General features: G+C 36.2%; 1 protein-coding gene across 1 annotated transcript in view; it reads left to right on the forward strand.

Annotated features, from left to right (window-relative positions):
- Positions 1-16,599, forward strand: part of LOC114568535 (metastasis suppressor protein 1) — a 98,977-nt gene that overhangs the window by 70,830 nt on the left and 11,548 nt on the right. Inside the window, exons 8-14 of the mRNA XM_028598151.1 lie at positions 486-643; positions 2,861-2,968; positions 3,722-3,819; positions 4,792-5,017; positions 8,673-8,912; positions 9,794-9,961; positions 10,507-10,663. Coding sequence (XP_028453952.1) covers positions 486-643; positions 2,861-2,968; positions 3,722-3,819; positions 4,792-5,017; positions 8,673-8,912; positions 9,794-9,961; positions 10,507-10,663 — 1,155 coding nt within the window. The remainder of the gene's footprint in view (positions 1-485; positions 644-2,860; positions 2,969-3,721; positions 3,820-4,791; positions 5,018-8,672; positions 8,913-9,793; positions 9,962-10,506; positions 10,664-16,599) is intronic.

Here is a 16,599-nt window from a genome sequence, read left to right on the forward strand (position 1 = left end):
GATGGTGTGATGCATTACATTATTCCATTTCTTTAATATCGCACATATAGTCTGTTCGCTCACCTTACGGTCAAGTCTTTGTCAATGAAGAAGGTATGAAATAACTGACATTTAATCTGTTGGCGGCAATTTCAGTGTTTTAAATGAGCACTTTGTGCTTTCACTTTTTTTGCTTCTTTTTGTATTATTTTATTGTGTCTTATCACTTTTTATACTCCTTTTTTATGCAACTCAACCGTTTTGTTCGGTTTTTATGCTTTCTTTTTCCTCTGTGGTTCTCTGACTGACAGTGAATTAATTAGCAACATTAATGTATTTTATAATTGACTTCTCATTTCCCAAGGTAAAAGGGCCACATATTCTCTGGTTTTAGATTTTATGTAATTATAGGGTGTGTGTGTGTGTGTGTGTGTGTGTGTGTGTGTGTGTGTGTGTGTGTGTGTGTGTGTGTGTGTGTGTGTGTGTGTGTGTGTGTGTGTGCGTAGGCCGGGGGGACCTCCAGCCTCAGCTGGACAGCGCCATGCAGGACGTCAGTGATAAATACCTGCTGCTGGAGGAGACGGAGAAGCAGGCGGTGCGGAAGGCGCTGGTGGAGGAGAGGAGTCGATTCTGCTGCTTTGTCTCCATGCTGAAGCCTGTCGTGGTCAGTCACACATCAACACATCCAGACCACACTGGTTACTAAAAAGAATAATACAGCATCTGTGTGAAATGGACTGACTGTTAAGAGGAAAAGCGCGATTTATCCTTCTGCGTTAAATCTACGCACTGGCTACGTACGTAGGTACGCAGAGGCGAGAGGCGCTTCTCATGTTGCTTAAATTGCCTCCTCGACTCCTCGCATCTTAGTCCCTCCCACAAAGGAGGTGCGGGAGAGACGCAAGGACATCATCGGAGGAGAGAGGAAACGAGCCAATGTGTTTTTAGAGAGATGAGACGTCCTTTCCTCTGAAGCGTCACATGAATACGTCAGCTGTTTGGGCGGAGTTAGCAACTCCTTAAGCTGCACGGCTTCCGGGAAGGCTGCTCTCGTGTATCCTTGCCTATAGCAGCTCGATGATCCCCCCCCCTCGATGCTTGCGCCTCAGGGACGAAATAAGAGCTTTGAGACGGCCTTCACCGAGGAGGGACAGAACAACTTCCGGTTCAGCTGAGGACCGAGAAGTCGAGAAGATATCAAATAAGTGACATGAGATGCAGCTAGAGACCCTAGCCTGAGTTGTTTGGTATTTTCAGCCCCCAATGTCGTCTTCCAGGCAGCGCTTCCTGGGTTAGGGTTAAGGCTAGGGTTAGGTGCCTTGAAGTCGACGGTCGCAGCGCTGCCTTGAAGTCGACGTTGGGGGCTTAAAACACCATCGAGCGTAGCCTGACGTGCAAAATGTAACTACACGTTGCGCGATGCACGTTGCTTGGCCGTGGCTTGGTAGCGTTGAATTTCCCCCTCTTCTCATACTCATTTCCTGGTTCTCCTTCTCCATAAACAACATGAAATCAAGGAGAGGGTGAACTTCGCCTGCTCCAGATTTCCCACCGTGGTCAGAAAGCAGCGCGGGAGACAGTTTGTTTCTCTCACTATGACTCTAGAGTCCCTACTCGCTCCAAAGCTAATCGCCGTCACTCTGTCACTCGCTCTACCACACACTCTACAACACACCCCCCACGCACACACACACATGCCGACCCTGCTATTCTCGACGCACACATCGACGCACAAGTGTAAATTTCAGCTTACGTAGGCTACGGCAAAAGCTCTGCGCGGAGCCTCCGCAGAACCGTACATCCCGCTTAACGCTCCGACAACAATTTATTTTTTGACCCCTCGACTCTGCAGCATGCAGAGTAATAATGCAGCTGTCAGGTCGAAACTCTTTGAACACATCGTGATCCAAACACTGAATACGCAACTTCAAACTTTAACTTCTGTGCCGTAACCATAAACTGTAAACATAATGGACGTAGCATCCGTTATGTCATCCCCATTAGTTTGTGGACTACCGTTTTGAAGCCTTGATTTTGGCGCTGTGGCCCTCGTCAGCTTGGCTTTTTGAAGCCGGACGTGATGATTTTTATTAAGGGATGGAGCAGGGGTGGATGATGCGGCCAAGCCAGTGTTGTTGTGGTTATAACAGCGCTGCGCTGCGCTAAACGCTAAAGAGGGAAAGTTGCCAATTTTCAACCTTTCTGAAGCGAGTCATCCAGATGAGAGGTAACTGCCGGCATTCATCTGCATGTACGGCAGAAAAGAACATCAGCAAACTTTCCCTCAAGTTACCAGCTAGCGCTAGCAGTAGGTAGCTAGCTAGCTTGGCTTGCAAAGTGCTGAATAGGACATTTTTAGACAACCAAATGAAGTGAAAACACACACGGTGAGAGGGTCAAAGTTTAAGCTACAAACACGGACAACTCCCAAAAATAAGGTCTATTTTAATGTCCACAGTGTCATGGTTAGCATTGCTAAGCCTCTGTCCTGATTTACAGACCACGCCCTAAAGCATGGGACCATAATTTACTAAATGAACATCATGCTGTGTTGAAGAAGACTTGAAACTAGCGATTGAGACCATAAACTCACGAAAATCTTTATTGAGGTAATAAATCAAGTGAGAAGTAGTTTCATTTTCTCATAGACTTCTATCGAAAAACATTTTTTACAGCCAGTGGAGTCGCACCCTGCTGGAATTTGGATAGACTGCAGCTTTAAGACACTTCCGCATTGGCTTCACTTTACAGACCCGGAAGCTTCGTCCATTATTGTTGCAGTCCTATAGCTGTAACTCAATCTGCACTGGAGATACTGTAGCACTGTAGTGAAGTAGTTCGGTTGTAGACTTGTGTGCATGTCTGTGTTTGTGTGTGTCAGGAGGAAGAGATGTCCATGCTGGGAGAGATCACTCACCTCCAGACTCTGACAGACGACTTAAAGACTCTGACGATGGATCCACACAAGCTGCCGGCCTCCAGCGAGCAGGTACGGCTGACCTGTACCCGTCTGTCTGCTGATCCATGATACAGACAGCTAGGCCTGTAACAATTATTGCATCATTTTTTTTACGTAATCACCGTTTCTTTGTTTAACCGCAATTAATTGCTAACATTAGCTAAGGTCCTAAGGGGTACAACTGTTGATGGTACTTGTTGATTTTGTTTAGACATGCCAAATTGTAATTATATAAGTGATTATTGGTCGGACCGTTGAGCTTTGCTATGCTAGCAGCAGCTTTCACTTGTTGCCAAAGTAACTCCAAATAAACATCCCGGTCTGTAGCTGACACAAGCCAGAGAAATTGAACATTCTCGTGTTTCTGGCCCGAAATCTGCCCGACAAACTTGCTGATTGAATAAGCTTTTTTTTTTGTCCACCATCAACAATATGGCGATATGGAAAAAAATCAGATGTCACAATATTCTTGACCAGATGCCTCAATATCGATATTGCGGCGATATTCTAGGGTTGACAATTGGTGCTTTAACTATCTAAATATCTTCACACTTAGATTTTAGATAAATAATCATCGGTAATGTGGACATAATGTCTAAGTGGGTAAAGGCAAATAACCGAACAGCAAAATGTGGAATTGTTGCAGCTCTACAGACAGCTGCCCAAAGCTTTCCTGACACCTTCCCTCCCTCTCTCTCTCTCTCTCTCTCTCTCTCTCTCTCTCTCTCTGTATCTCTCTCTCTCTCTCTCTCTCTCTCTCTCTGTATCTCTGTCTCTCTGCAGGTCATCGTAGACCTGAAGGGCTCCGAGTGCACCTGGTCCTACCAAACTCCGCCCTCGTCACCGAGCACCACCGTATCCAGGAAATCAAGCATGTGCAGGTTGGTTACCATGGCCACAGAAACAGCCCATTATCTCAACCAACACCCCCCCAACAGGCTGAATCATGTAGTGGTAGACCCGGCCTTTACGCTACTGCCCCCCTCTGGTCCTGAGGTGGAGCTGCTGCAGCTTCTAATGGAACATTAATGGATCACATCATCCTCCTTTCTGATTGGTTTAATACATCACACTCCTCTCCTCTCATCTCCTGGTGGGGGTGTGGGGGGGTGGAGAGTTAGTGCTTCATTTTTAATTAAGAAAGAACATTTTTATTTGTTGGACAGGTTTTGTTGTATTTTTTTATTTTATTTAGGATTTTCTTTTCTTAACTTGCTCTTACATTTTTGTAATTGAGTTTCTTCTTTGAAATGGTCCAATACAGGGACTATGAAAACCAAACTTCTCCTCTCTTCTTGTTTCCTCTCCTTTCCTCTCTTGTTTCCTCTCCTCTCTTCTCTTGTTTCCTCTACTCTCTTGTTTCCCCTCCTCTCTTCTCTTTTTTCCTCTCTATTTTCTTGTTTCCTCTCTTCTCTTGTTTCCTCTCCTCTCTTTTCTTGTTTCCTCTCCTCTCTTCTCATTTCCTCTCCTCTCTTCTCTTGTTTCCTCTCCTTTCCTCTCATCTCATTTCCTCTCTTCTTTCCTCTCCTCTCCTTCTTGTTTCCTCTTTTCTTTTGTTTCATCTCCTCTTCTTTTCTCTCCTCTTTTCTCTTGTTTCCTCTCCTTTCTTCTCTTGTTTCCTCTCCTCTTCTCATTTGCTCCCCTCTTCTTGTTTCTTCTCTTCTCTTGTTTCCTCTCCTCTCTTCTCTTGTTTCCTCTCCTCTCTTGTTCCCCCTCCTCTCTTCTCTTGTTTCCTCTCCTCTCTTGTTCCCTCTCCTCTCTTCTCTTGTTTCCTCTCCTCTCTTCTCTTGTTTCCTCTCCTCTCTTCCCTTGTTTCCTCTCCTCTCCTCTCTTGTTTCCTCTCTGTCCTACAGCAGCCTGAACAGTGTGAACAGCAGCGACTCTCGCTCCAGCGGCTCCCACTGCCACTCCCCCACCTCCCATTTCCGTTACCGAGCCTCCTCCTCCTCCTCTTCCTCGGTGCTCCCCCAGCAGACGCCGGCCCGCCTCTCCTCCATCTCCTCCCACGACTCTGGCTTCATCTCCCAGGACGCCTTCCAGTCCAAATCCCCCTCGCCCATGCCGCCGGAGAGCTCACAGGTAAGGAATGTCGACAAACACTGAAATATGTAAATGAAATATATATAAAACTAAGTTATAGGCTGAAGGAGACAAACAGACACACACACTCCGTCCTCTCCATTATATTCTGCTCCACTCTTCTTTCTTTCTTTGTGTGTGTGTGTGTGTGTGTGTGTGTGTGTGTGTGTGTGTGTGTGTGTGTGTGTGTGTGTGGTGAGTCACCCCAGCAGCCACACAGCATGTTCACTGAACAATTATTTTTATTATTGATGAATGTGTTCTTTTAAAAAAAAAAAAAAAAAAATGTAAATTCAATTTTATTTATAGTATCAACTCCCAACAGGAGTTATCTCAGGAAACTTTACAGACAGAGTCGGTCTCGACCACACTCTGTAATTTACAAAGACCCAAAAATTGAGACACTGATACAGATATAATGAAATATGGAGAAATATGATTCATAAGAATTATAGCAGTTGGTATGATAAACAGTGACAGTTATAGTACCAATGAAGATAATAGAACTATGACTAGTAATAGTATTAGTAGTAGCAACGCAGGGGCGTTTACAGGGATATAAGACAAAGACCTTCAGAAAATCCTCACATTGGAGAAGATGGAACCACAAAACATTTAATTCAAAAAAATCACATTTTAATAATTTAAATTTTCAATGAAAATGAGAATAATGATACAAAAATGATCTTTCCCTCCAATATATCCCTTAGATATTTCCCACATATAGTGCAGTCCTACTTAAAGTCTTATGAAATACTTACTAAACTGCAGTTAATCACAATGTGTTTGACTGAATGAAAACACCGCTCCATATTCAGCGTCTAGTTTATGGTTCATATTGTGTGCAGATATTTCCCACAGTTGTTAGCTTTTCATTCCACCTGCTGAACCTGCTCCTGCTTCATGTATCACTCCTCCTTCTTGCTTCCTGTTCTCTCGCTCTGTTCCTTCACTTCGCAATTATTCTGCTGAGTTCTTATGCTGCTGGACTTATTAACACTGAGATTCTGCTTCTTTTTTTTCTGTCTGTTTATCTGTGGTTTCTTGGCCGGCCTCTGTGTGTGTGTGTGTGTGTGTGTGTGCTTTGCATGGCTCTGCTGCAGTCGTGTGTCTCTCCTTTACCCGAGGAGCCTTCCTCTTCCTCCTCTTCCTCACCCTCTCACAGCGAGCCCCGCTCTGGGCTACAACAGGTGAACATCTACGCATGAAAACACACACACACACACACACACACACACACACACACACACACACACACACACAAGGTTTTTGGGTCTGTGGTGCCAGCGTCACACACTGTTCTATTTTTTTAATTTTGGGTTTAAAGGGGCCACATGGAGCTTTTGAGCATTTGTTGCCACAATGATGTTGATTGCTTGGTCTAATCTTTTAATTGCTAAGTAGTTTTTATGTAGTGTAAAATCCAAAGAAAGGCCACGGTTGGGGTTTAATGCCATAAATCAGATCCATTTATTGAATCCTTTTAAATCCCTTACCAATCTAATAGTAGAGATGTCTTGTGGTGATCATAAGGATCGGTGTTAGGCAGAGTTTAGTCTACATCAATGGAAGTACGTTTCCAGATGCCTGACAACAACAACAAACTCACGCTATAAATGGCACGTTTTCTAGAAAATGTGGATCGTGTAATAGGGCAGGCCTGCCTGGTTCTTTCGGGGAGTTATTGTAAAGATTTACAAAGAATATGTTTACGCCATTTCCTCTCTAACTGGGATGTTGTGGGACCGATTGGTCAGATTGCTGTGGAACGTACACACGGCGATACACTGGTAAGAGCAAATGATGTTTAAAAAATTGTACATTGCAAACACATGTAAAAAAACATGTAATTCAATGTATTCATCTGAATAAAAGCGTTCATTTCATTCGCTTCTTTTTTATTTTTTTCAGGAACAGAATTAGCGCAATTATCAGCTAATTTAAATAGCTCATGTTACTGTATTGTGTAAGAAGTTAAGTTTATTTAAAGGTTTTTTCTAAACGAAAAAAATGTTGTCACATAGAGCAAACATTTCCTCACTGTCCGCTAGCTGCCTGTCCCCTGAACACACTGTAAAAAAACGCAGTCTCTGTAGAAAGCCCAGGCTCCACAAACGCCAACAAAAACAAACTGGCCAACCTGCACCACCAAACATAACAAACAGTCTTCCAGCGTTTCAGACAATAACCGAGAAGAAGGAGTTTGGGGGTGGGGTTTGTGGGGTTAGTGATCGGAAATGAGGGGGAGGGTACGAGATGAGGAGGAGGGAGGGGTGAGCTAGACTCCGTTTTGTTTGAAAATACTTTGAACGTCAACAAGAAGTGACGGCACCCAACGTCGCTTAGAGCACCTTTAATATTGTGTGTGGCGTTTTCTTTCGCGGGGTGCAAATGTTCCACCAAAAACAAGCGGGGTTAGGGTAAGTTGTGTAGAGGTTAAACATCCCAGAAAACGGTTGTTTAGTGTTCGAGATACTTTTGGGCTCAGGTTTGTGTAATGGAAAACACAAATCGATGGATTAAACACCAGATTCAAAATGGAACCATCTGCGAGCAGGGACATAAATTCCGTAGTGGGGTGTAACTAAGCACATTTACCCAAGTACTGTACTTAAGTACAAATTTGAGGTACTTGTACTGTACTCGAGTCTCTACTTTCCATGACACTTTCTACTTCGCTATACTTTTTACTCCTCTACATCCTCTGACAGCTGTAGTTACTATTACTCTACAAATTAAGGGTTTTGCGCACAAAACACATGCAGTTTCTATTAGAAATTAAACTACCCAACAATATAACTACAAGTCCGGCTGAATAATTATACTAATAATTATAATAATTACACCATCAACACTTAGATGATTTACAGAACTTTTTGGATTGTTTCCATTTTCTAAAATGTGAGGATTTTTCCATGTAGCACCTCCACCCTCCATTCCTGTGCATTATGTTTTCATATGGCGCTAAAACAGTCTCATATGAATTTGCAACTCGTGAAACACAAAGCGCCAATGAATGCAGAGGGATTCATATCTGTAAATGTGTGTTGTGTCTGTGCGTCTAATCGGTCGACTCTGCGTTTTTCAAGCTTTTACGACGTTTTTGTTACTTTTTTTCAAGTTTTTTTGTCACTTTTTCTTCGATATCTTTGTTGATTTCGTCTGCACTTCATTTTAAGTTTTTGTCACATTTTTCAACGTTCTTTTATCATTTTTTTTTCTCAAATGCTATAAAGTTCAATAATTCAATGAAAGTAGTGAACTGGTCATTTATTTAACTTGTGAAGAGCATTGTATGGAACCATCCACGTTACTTTTTTTGACCATTTGGTTGAAAGAAAACAACATTTTTGATACAGAAACTTGTTGAAAATGGGTCAACTCTGACCCGAGGACAACAGGAGGGTTAAGAAAGATCCACACAAATAGAAGATTTACAGAAATAAGTCCATTAAACATTACTAAGTTGATCTTTATGATGAAATACAAGTTATACGCCTTTACAGATAAAAATTGCTCTGTATTCCTTTGTGACTTGTGTTTCAGAGTCTTATGAGACTTTTAGCACCATGTGTTCACATCCTCAACAGTCATAACCGCCATCTTTAATTTGTTGAATTGTGTTTCTACCTCTCCCTCATCCACTCACCTTCAGTTGTCGAATGGTTTTGACCATCACGCTGCCCTCTGTCTGCACGGAGTGGTACTGCAGGCCCAGGACCCCCATCTCCACTCTCCATTCTTCACCTCCACCACCTCCACCACCTCTCCCATCTCTTCGCCCTCCTATTCGTCCGTTTCCCCCACGTGGCCGTGGTCTCGTTCAGGCTCCGGCCAATCGGGAGAGTTCCCGCCTCTCGGATTGATCCCGTCATCCAGAGTCCCGTCCTGGAAGGTTTGATCCTCATTCTCCCCGATGTCTTCCTCCTTCACCTCTTTTTAATCCTCCTTTCATCTTCCACTCTTTTTTTTTTTTTCTTTTAATGATTTAATTGAATTGTATTTTCTTTCTGTGCTCACTTTGAAAGCTGAAAGGAGAACTTTCTTTCGGCTTCAAACAACCCTAACAGCACTTTACAGACAGCTTTGCTCTCTATTATAATAACACCGGTCTTAATTTCTGTCCTGATTTCATCATTTTTTGTAACTTATTTTTGATAATTCTGTGGTCAGATTTCGGTTGTATTTCAGATTAAAGCGGCTGCTTTTTTAAACCAGGGTTTTGATTGATGAGCGGTCTGTAAAAAATAAGTTGAACTCACAGAAAAATGAAGTGGATCCTAATTTTGATAAACATTTATTGTTACAGTAAATTATCATGTAAAAAAAAAAATCCCAAATAGTTGCTCGCTGAAGCTTCAAATCGCCATCATATGCTTAATTTTGTTGCTCGTATTGCTATTTGGAAAAAAACCTGCTGAAACCTTACTTAAATCAAATTTGGGTGATACTGTTATTTGGGAAACTTTTGTCATAATTTTCTAAATTGTTTAAATAAATAGTATAAAGTTTCTTAAGTAGAAAATCTCCAAGTCTCTTGGATGAGAGACACAAGTCTTCGAAGCATCTTTAAGCTAGTCCAGTTGCCCTTGATTCTAACTCTTTTTTTTTGGGGATATTTAGTCAATAAAATGTTTACATTACAATATAACAATACATAACAATTTATGAGAAATTCCAATCAAAAGTTACAAAACCCAGACAAAGTGATTCCGTAACTGTGAAAAGCAGCAAAGTTTAACGCTGCATTATCTGGGATCTTGTCTGTCTGTGTAGGACTGGGCCAAACCGGGCCCTTATGACCAGTCAATGGTCAACACCCTGAAGAGGAGCAGGGACCGGAGAGAGACTACAGATCCCAGCAGCCACCACGGCGCCGACGTCTCCACATCAGGGGATGAGCCGCAAGGGCTTAAAGGAAGCCACTCTGTGACATCGCCCAGAGTAAGTAACATGTTGATGTTGTATTCCTGAAAGCAGAAGTCATGTTACTGGCAGCTTTCTGATTGGACGGACATTTAAAGAGTTTTAAAACAAATCCATTTTTTTTTTTTATTTAAAAAAAAAAAAAAAAAAATCACTAAACATATCTTTCAAACTTCCAGTTAACTGGTTAAAAAAGGAGTAGGAAGAAGTAAAAAACACTTTTCCACTCCTAACCACTTTTTCTATTTTTATACTTTATTACTTTAGTCATTTTTTTTATATTGATTTATTTGAACTTATTTTTTATTACTTGAGAGATTTTTAACAATCCAAACTGATAGTTTAGTGACATTTCAGGTTTCTTTGTGCTGTCAAATTAGTGAAGCAAAGAAAAGCACATCAAACTAATGTCATATACTGTGTGTGTGTGTGTGTGTTTGTGTGTGTGTGTGTGTGTGTGTGTGTGTGTGTGTGTGTGTGTGTGTGTGTGTGTGTGTGTGTGTTGTGTGTGTGTTGTGTGTGTGTTGTGTGTGTGTTGTGTGTGTGTGTCTTGACCCCGGCAGGAGGACAGGGAGGCCCACGAGGAGTTGGCCCGAGCGCTGGCCCGAGGCCTCCAGCTGGACATCCATGGCTCCAGCAGAGACTCCCTGCAGGGCTCCAGCGGCTACAGCAGCCAGACCAACACACCCTGCTGCTCAGAGGACACCATCCCATCACAAGGTACACACACACACACACACACACACACACACACACACACACACACACACACGCACACACACATACTATCCTATGACATGATACAAACTTAATGACTTTTTTCGATATACTATACTATGACTTTTTAATTAATTTTTCGACATACTATACTATGAATTTTTTCGACATACTACACTACAATTTTTTATGATTGGTTTCGACATACTATACTATGACTTTTTTTCACATACTATACTATTACTTATTACGACGTACTATACTAGACTTTTTTATTACTTTTTGCGACATACGATACTATGACTTTATTACTTTTTTCGACATCGTATACTATGACTTTTCTATGACTTATCGACTTACTGTACTATGACTTTTTTATGACTTTTTTCAACATACTATACTATGACTTTTTTATGACTTTTTTCGACATACTATACTATGACTTTTTATTACTTTTTTCAACATACTATACTATGACTTTTTTCGACATACTATACTATGACTTTTTTAGGATTTTTTTCGACATTCTATACATTGCCTTTTTTCGACATACTATACTGTGGCTTTCTTTCGACGCATTATACCATGCCTTTTTTCGAAGGCTATACTTTTATTATTACTATATTATTACTTTTTTATTCATTTTTTCAACATACTATTCTATGACTATTTTTGACATACTATACTATGACTTTTTTATTCCATACTACTTGGCTTATTGCTATTATAAAACCGTTACTACATATATCTGTTAATGTTTCATTAAATAAACACAGAGAAACAAAAAATACAATGTTTTATTGATTACAAATAGTCATTCTTCACCAAGCAATGTAGTTCCATGGTGACATTAAGCAGAATGGTTACCAGGCAACACACAGACGCAGTTCAAATCATCGTTTCAACTTACTTTACTATGACTTTTTTTTATAAATTTCTCAACGTACTATACTATGACTATTTATGACATACTATACTAAGACTTTTTTTGACATACTATACTATGAGTTTTTTAATCACTTTATGGCATAATATAATTTGACTTTTTATGCCATATAATTTGTCTTATTGCTTTTATAAAACCGTTACTACATATATCTGTTAATGTTTCATTTCATGAACACAGAAACAAAAAATGAAATAGTTTGATTACAAATGATTACTATGACTTTTTTTGACATATTATACTATGATTTTTTTTCCGACATACTATACTATAACTTTTTTATGAATTCTTTTGACACACTATACTATGACTTTTTTCGACATACTATACAATGACTTTTTTTATCAATTTTTTCGACACGCTATACTGTACTATGAATTTTCAATGACTTTTTTCAACATCGTATACTGTGAATTTTGTATGACATATCGACATACTATACTATGACTTTTTATTACTTTTTTCGACATACTATACTATGGCTTTGTAATTAATTTTTTCAGCATTCTATACCATGCCTTTTTTTTTACATACTATACTTTGACATTTTTATGAATTTTTATGACATACTATACTATGACTTTTTATACATTTTTTCGACATACTATACCATGCCTTTTTTCGACATACTATACTATGACTTTTTATTACTTTTTTCGACATACTATACTCTGACTTTTTATACATTTTTTCGACACGATATAATATACTATGACATACTGTACTACGAATTTTTTATGACTATGACATACTATACTATGACTTTTTTCGACATCGTATACTATGAATTTTGTATGACTTATCGACATAGTATACTATGACTTTTTATTACTTTAATCAACAAACTATACTATGACTTTTTATTACTTTTATTGACATACTATACTATGACTTTTTATTACTTTTTTCGACATACTGTACTATGACTTTTTATTACTTTTATCGACATACTGTACTATGACTTTTTATTACTTTTATCGACATACTATACTATGACTTTTTTATGCCATACTATTCTATTGCTTATTAATTATTTTTTTCAACATTCTATACCATGCCTTTTTTCGACATACTATACTATGACTTTTTATTACTTTTTTTGACATAAAAAAAGTCATAGTATACTATAACTTTTTATTACTTTTTTCGACATACTGTACTATGATTTTTTATTACTTTTATCGACATACTATACTATGACTTTTTTATGAATTTTTTCAACACACTATACTATACTGTGACATACTATACTATGACTTTTTATTACTTTTTTCAACATACTATACTATGACTTTTTATTACTTTTTTCAACATACTATACTATGACTTTTTTATTACTTTTTTTGACACACTATACTATACTGTGACATACTATACTATGACTTTTTAATGACTTTTTCGACATCGTATTCTATGAATTTTGTATGACTTATCAACATACTATACAATTACTTTTTTATGACTTTTCTCGACATACTATTCTATGGCTTTTTAATACATTTTTTCAACATTCTATACCATGCCTTTTTTTTGACATACTATACTATGACTTTTTATTACTTTTATCGATATACTGTACTATGACTTTTTTATGCCATACTATACTATGACTTTTATAAATTTTTTCGACACCCTATACTATACTATGACATACTGTACTATGAATTTTTTATGACTTTTTTTTCGACATACTATACTATGACATACTATACTAAGACTTTTTTATGACTTTTTTGACATACTATGACTTTTTATTACTTTTTTCGACATACTATACTATGACTTTTTATTACTTTTATCGACATACTATACTATGACTTTTTATTACTTTTATCGACATACCATACTATGACTTTTTATGACTTTTTGACATACTATACTATGACTTTTTATTACTTTTATCAACATACTGTACTATGACTTTTTATTACTTTTTTCGACATACTATACTATGACTTTTTATTACTTTTATCGACACACTATACTATGACTTTTTATGACTTTATTACATACTATACTATGACTTTTTAATGACTTTTTTCGACATCGTATACTATGAATTTTGTAGGACTTATCGACATACTATACTATGACTTTTTATGACTTTTTTCGACATACTATATTATGACTTTTTATTACTTTTTTCAACATACTATACTATGACTTTTATTACTTTTATCAACATACTATACTATGAATTTTTTATGCCATACTATACTATGGCTTTTTAATTAATTTTTTCGACCTACTATACGACTGTATGACTTTTTTATGAATTGTTTTGACACACTATACTATGACTTTTTATGAATTTTTTAGACATACTATACTATGACTTTTTTATGACCTTTTTCGACATACTATACTATGACTTTTTATTACTTTTTTCAACGTACTATAATATGACTTTTTTCGACATATTATACTATGACTTTTTATGAATTTTATCGACATACTATGCTATGACTTTTTATTACTTTTTTCGACATACTATATTATGACTTTTTTTGACATACTATACAATGACTTTTTATTACTTTTATCAACATACTGTACTATGATGTTTTATTAATTTTATCGACATACTATACTATGACTTTTTATGACTTTATGACATACTATACTATGACTTTTTAATGACTTTTTTCGACATCGTATACTATGAATTTTGTAGGACTTAACGAAATACTATACTATGACTTTTTTATGACTTTTTTCGACATACTATATTATGACTTTTTATTACTTTTTTCAACATACTATACTATGACTTTTATTACTTTTATCAACATACTATACTATGAATTTTTTATGGCATACTATACTATATATATACTATGACTTTTTTTGACATACTATACTATGACTTTTTATTACTTTTTTTGACATAAAAAAAGTCATAGTATACTATGACTTTTTATTACTTTTTTCGACATACTGTACTATGACTTTTTATTACTTTTATCAACATACTATACTATGAATTTTTTATGCCATACTATACTATGGCTTTTTAATTAATTTTTTCGACCTACTATACGACTGTATGACTTTTTTATGAATTGTTTTGACACACTATACTATGACTTTTTATGAATTTTTTAGACATAATATACTATGACTTTTTTATGACCTTTTTCGACATACTATACTATGACTTTTTATTACTTTTTTCAACGTACTATAATATGACTTTTTTCGACATATTATACTATGACTTTTTATGAATTTTATCGACATACTATGCTATGACTTTTTATTACTTTTTTCGACCTACTATATTATGACTTTTTTTGACATACTATACAATGACTTTTTATTACTTTTATCAACATACTGTACTATGACTTTTTATTAATTTTATCGACATACTATACTATGACTTTTTATGACTTTATGACATACTATACTATGACTTTTTAATGACTTTTTTCGACATCGTATACTATGAATTTTGAAGGACTTATCGACATACTATACTATGACTTTTTATGACTTTTTTCGACATACTATATTATGACTTTTTATTACTTTTTTCAACATACTATACTATGACTTTTATTACTTTTATCAACATACTATACTATGAATTTTTTATGCCATACTATACTATATATATACTATGACTTTTTTTGACATACTATACTATGACTTTTTATTACTTTTTTTGACATAAAAAAAGTCATAGTATACTATGACTTTTTATTACTTTTTTCGACATACTGTACTATGACTTTTTATTACTTTTATTGACATACTATACTATGACTTTTTTATGCCATACAATTCTATGGCTTTTTAATTAATTTTTTCAACATTCTATACCAATGTTTTTTTCAACATACTATACTATGACTTTTTATAATCTTTTTTCGACATACTATACTATGACTTTTTTTGACATACTATACTATAACTTTTTATTACTTTTTTCAACATACTATACTATGACTTTTTTATGAATTTTTTCGACACACTATACTATGACTTTTTATTACTTTTTTCAACATACTATACTATGACTTTTTTATGAATTTTTTCGACATACTATACTATGACTTATTTATAAATTTTTTCGACACACTATACTATACTATGACATAATATACTATGACTTTTTAATGACTTTTTCGACATCGTATACTATGAATTTTGTATGACTTATCGACATACTCTGCAATTACTTTTTTATGACTTTTCTCGACATACTATTCTATGGCTTTTTAATAAATTTTTTCGACATTCTATACCATGCCTTTTTTCGACATACTATACTATGACTTTTTATTACTTTTATTGATATACTGTACTATGACTTTTTTATGCCATACTATACTATGACTTTTATAAATTTTTTCGACACGCTATACTTTACTATGACATACTGTACTGTGACTTTTTTATGACTTTTTTTGACATACTATACTATGACTTTTTATTACTTTTGTCGACATACTATACTATGACTTTTTATTACTTTTTTTCGACATACTATACTATGACTTTTTATTACTTTTATCGACACACTATACTATGACTTTTTTATGACTTTTTTCGACATACTATACTATGACTTTTTTTATTACTTTTGTCGACATACCATACTATGACTTTTTTTCGACATACTATACTATGACTTTTTATTACTTTTATCAACATACTGTACTATGACTTTTTATTACTTTTATCGACATACTATACTATGACTTTTTATGACTTTATGACATACTATACTATGACTTTTGAATGACTTTTTTCGACATCGTACTGTATACTATGAATGTTGTAGGACTTATCGACATACTATACTATGACTTTTTTATGACTTTTTTCGACATACTATACTATGACTTTTTATTACTTTTATCGACATACTATACTATGACTTTTTTATGACTTTTTTGACTTTTACTATGACTTTTTTTTTTTTGACATACCTATACTATGACTTTTTTTTTTTATCAACATCCTGTACTATGACTTTTATTACTTT

The sequence above is a fragment of the Perca flavescens genome, chromosome 14 (genome assembly GCF_004354835.1).
Source record: "Perca flavescens isolate YP-PL-M2 chromosome 14, PFLA_1.0, whole genome shotgun sequence".
NCBI classification, from domain to species: Eukaryota; Metazoa; Chordata; class Actinopteri; order Perciformes; family Percidae; genus Perca; species Perca flavescens.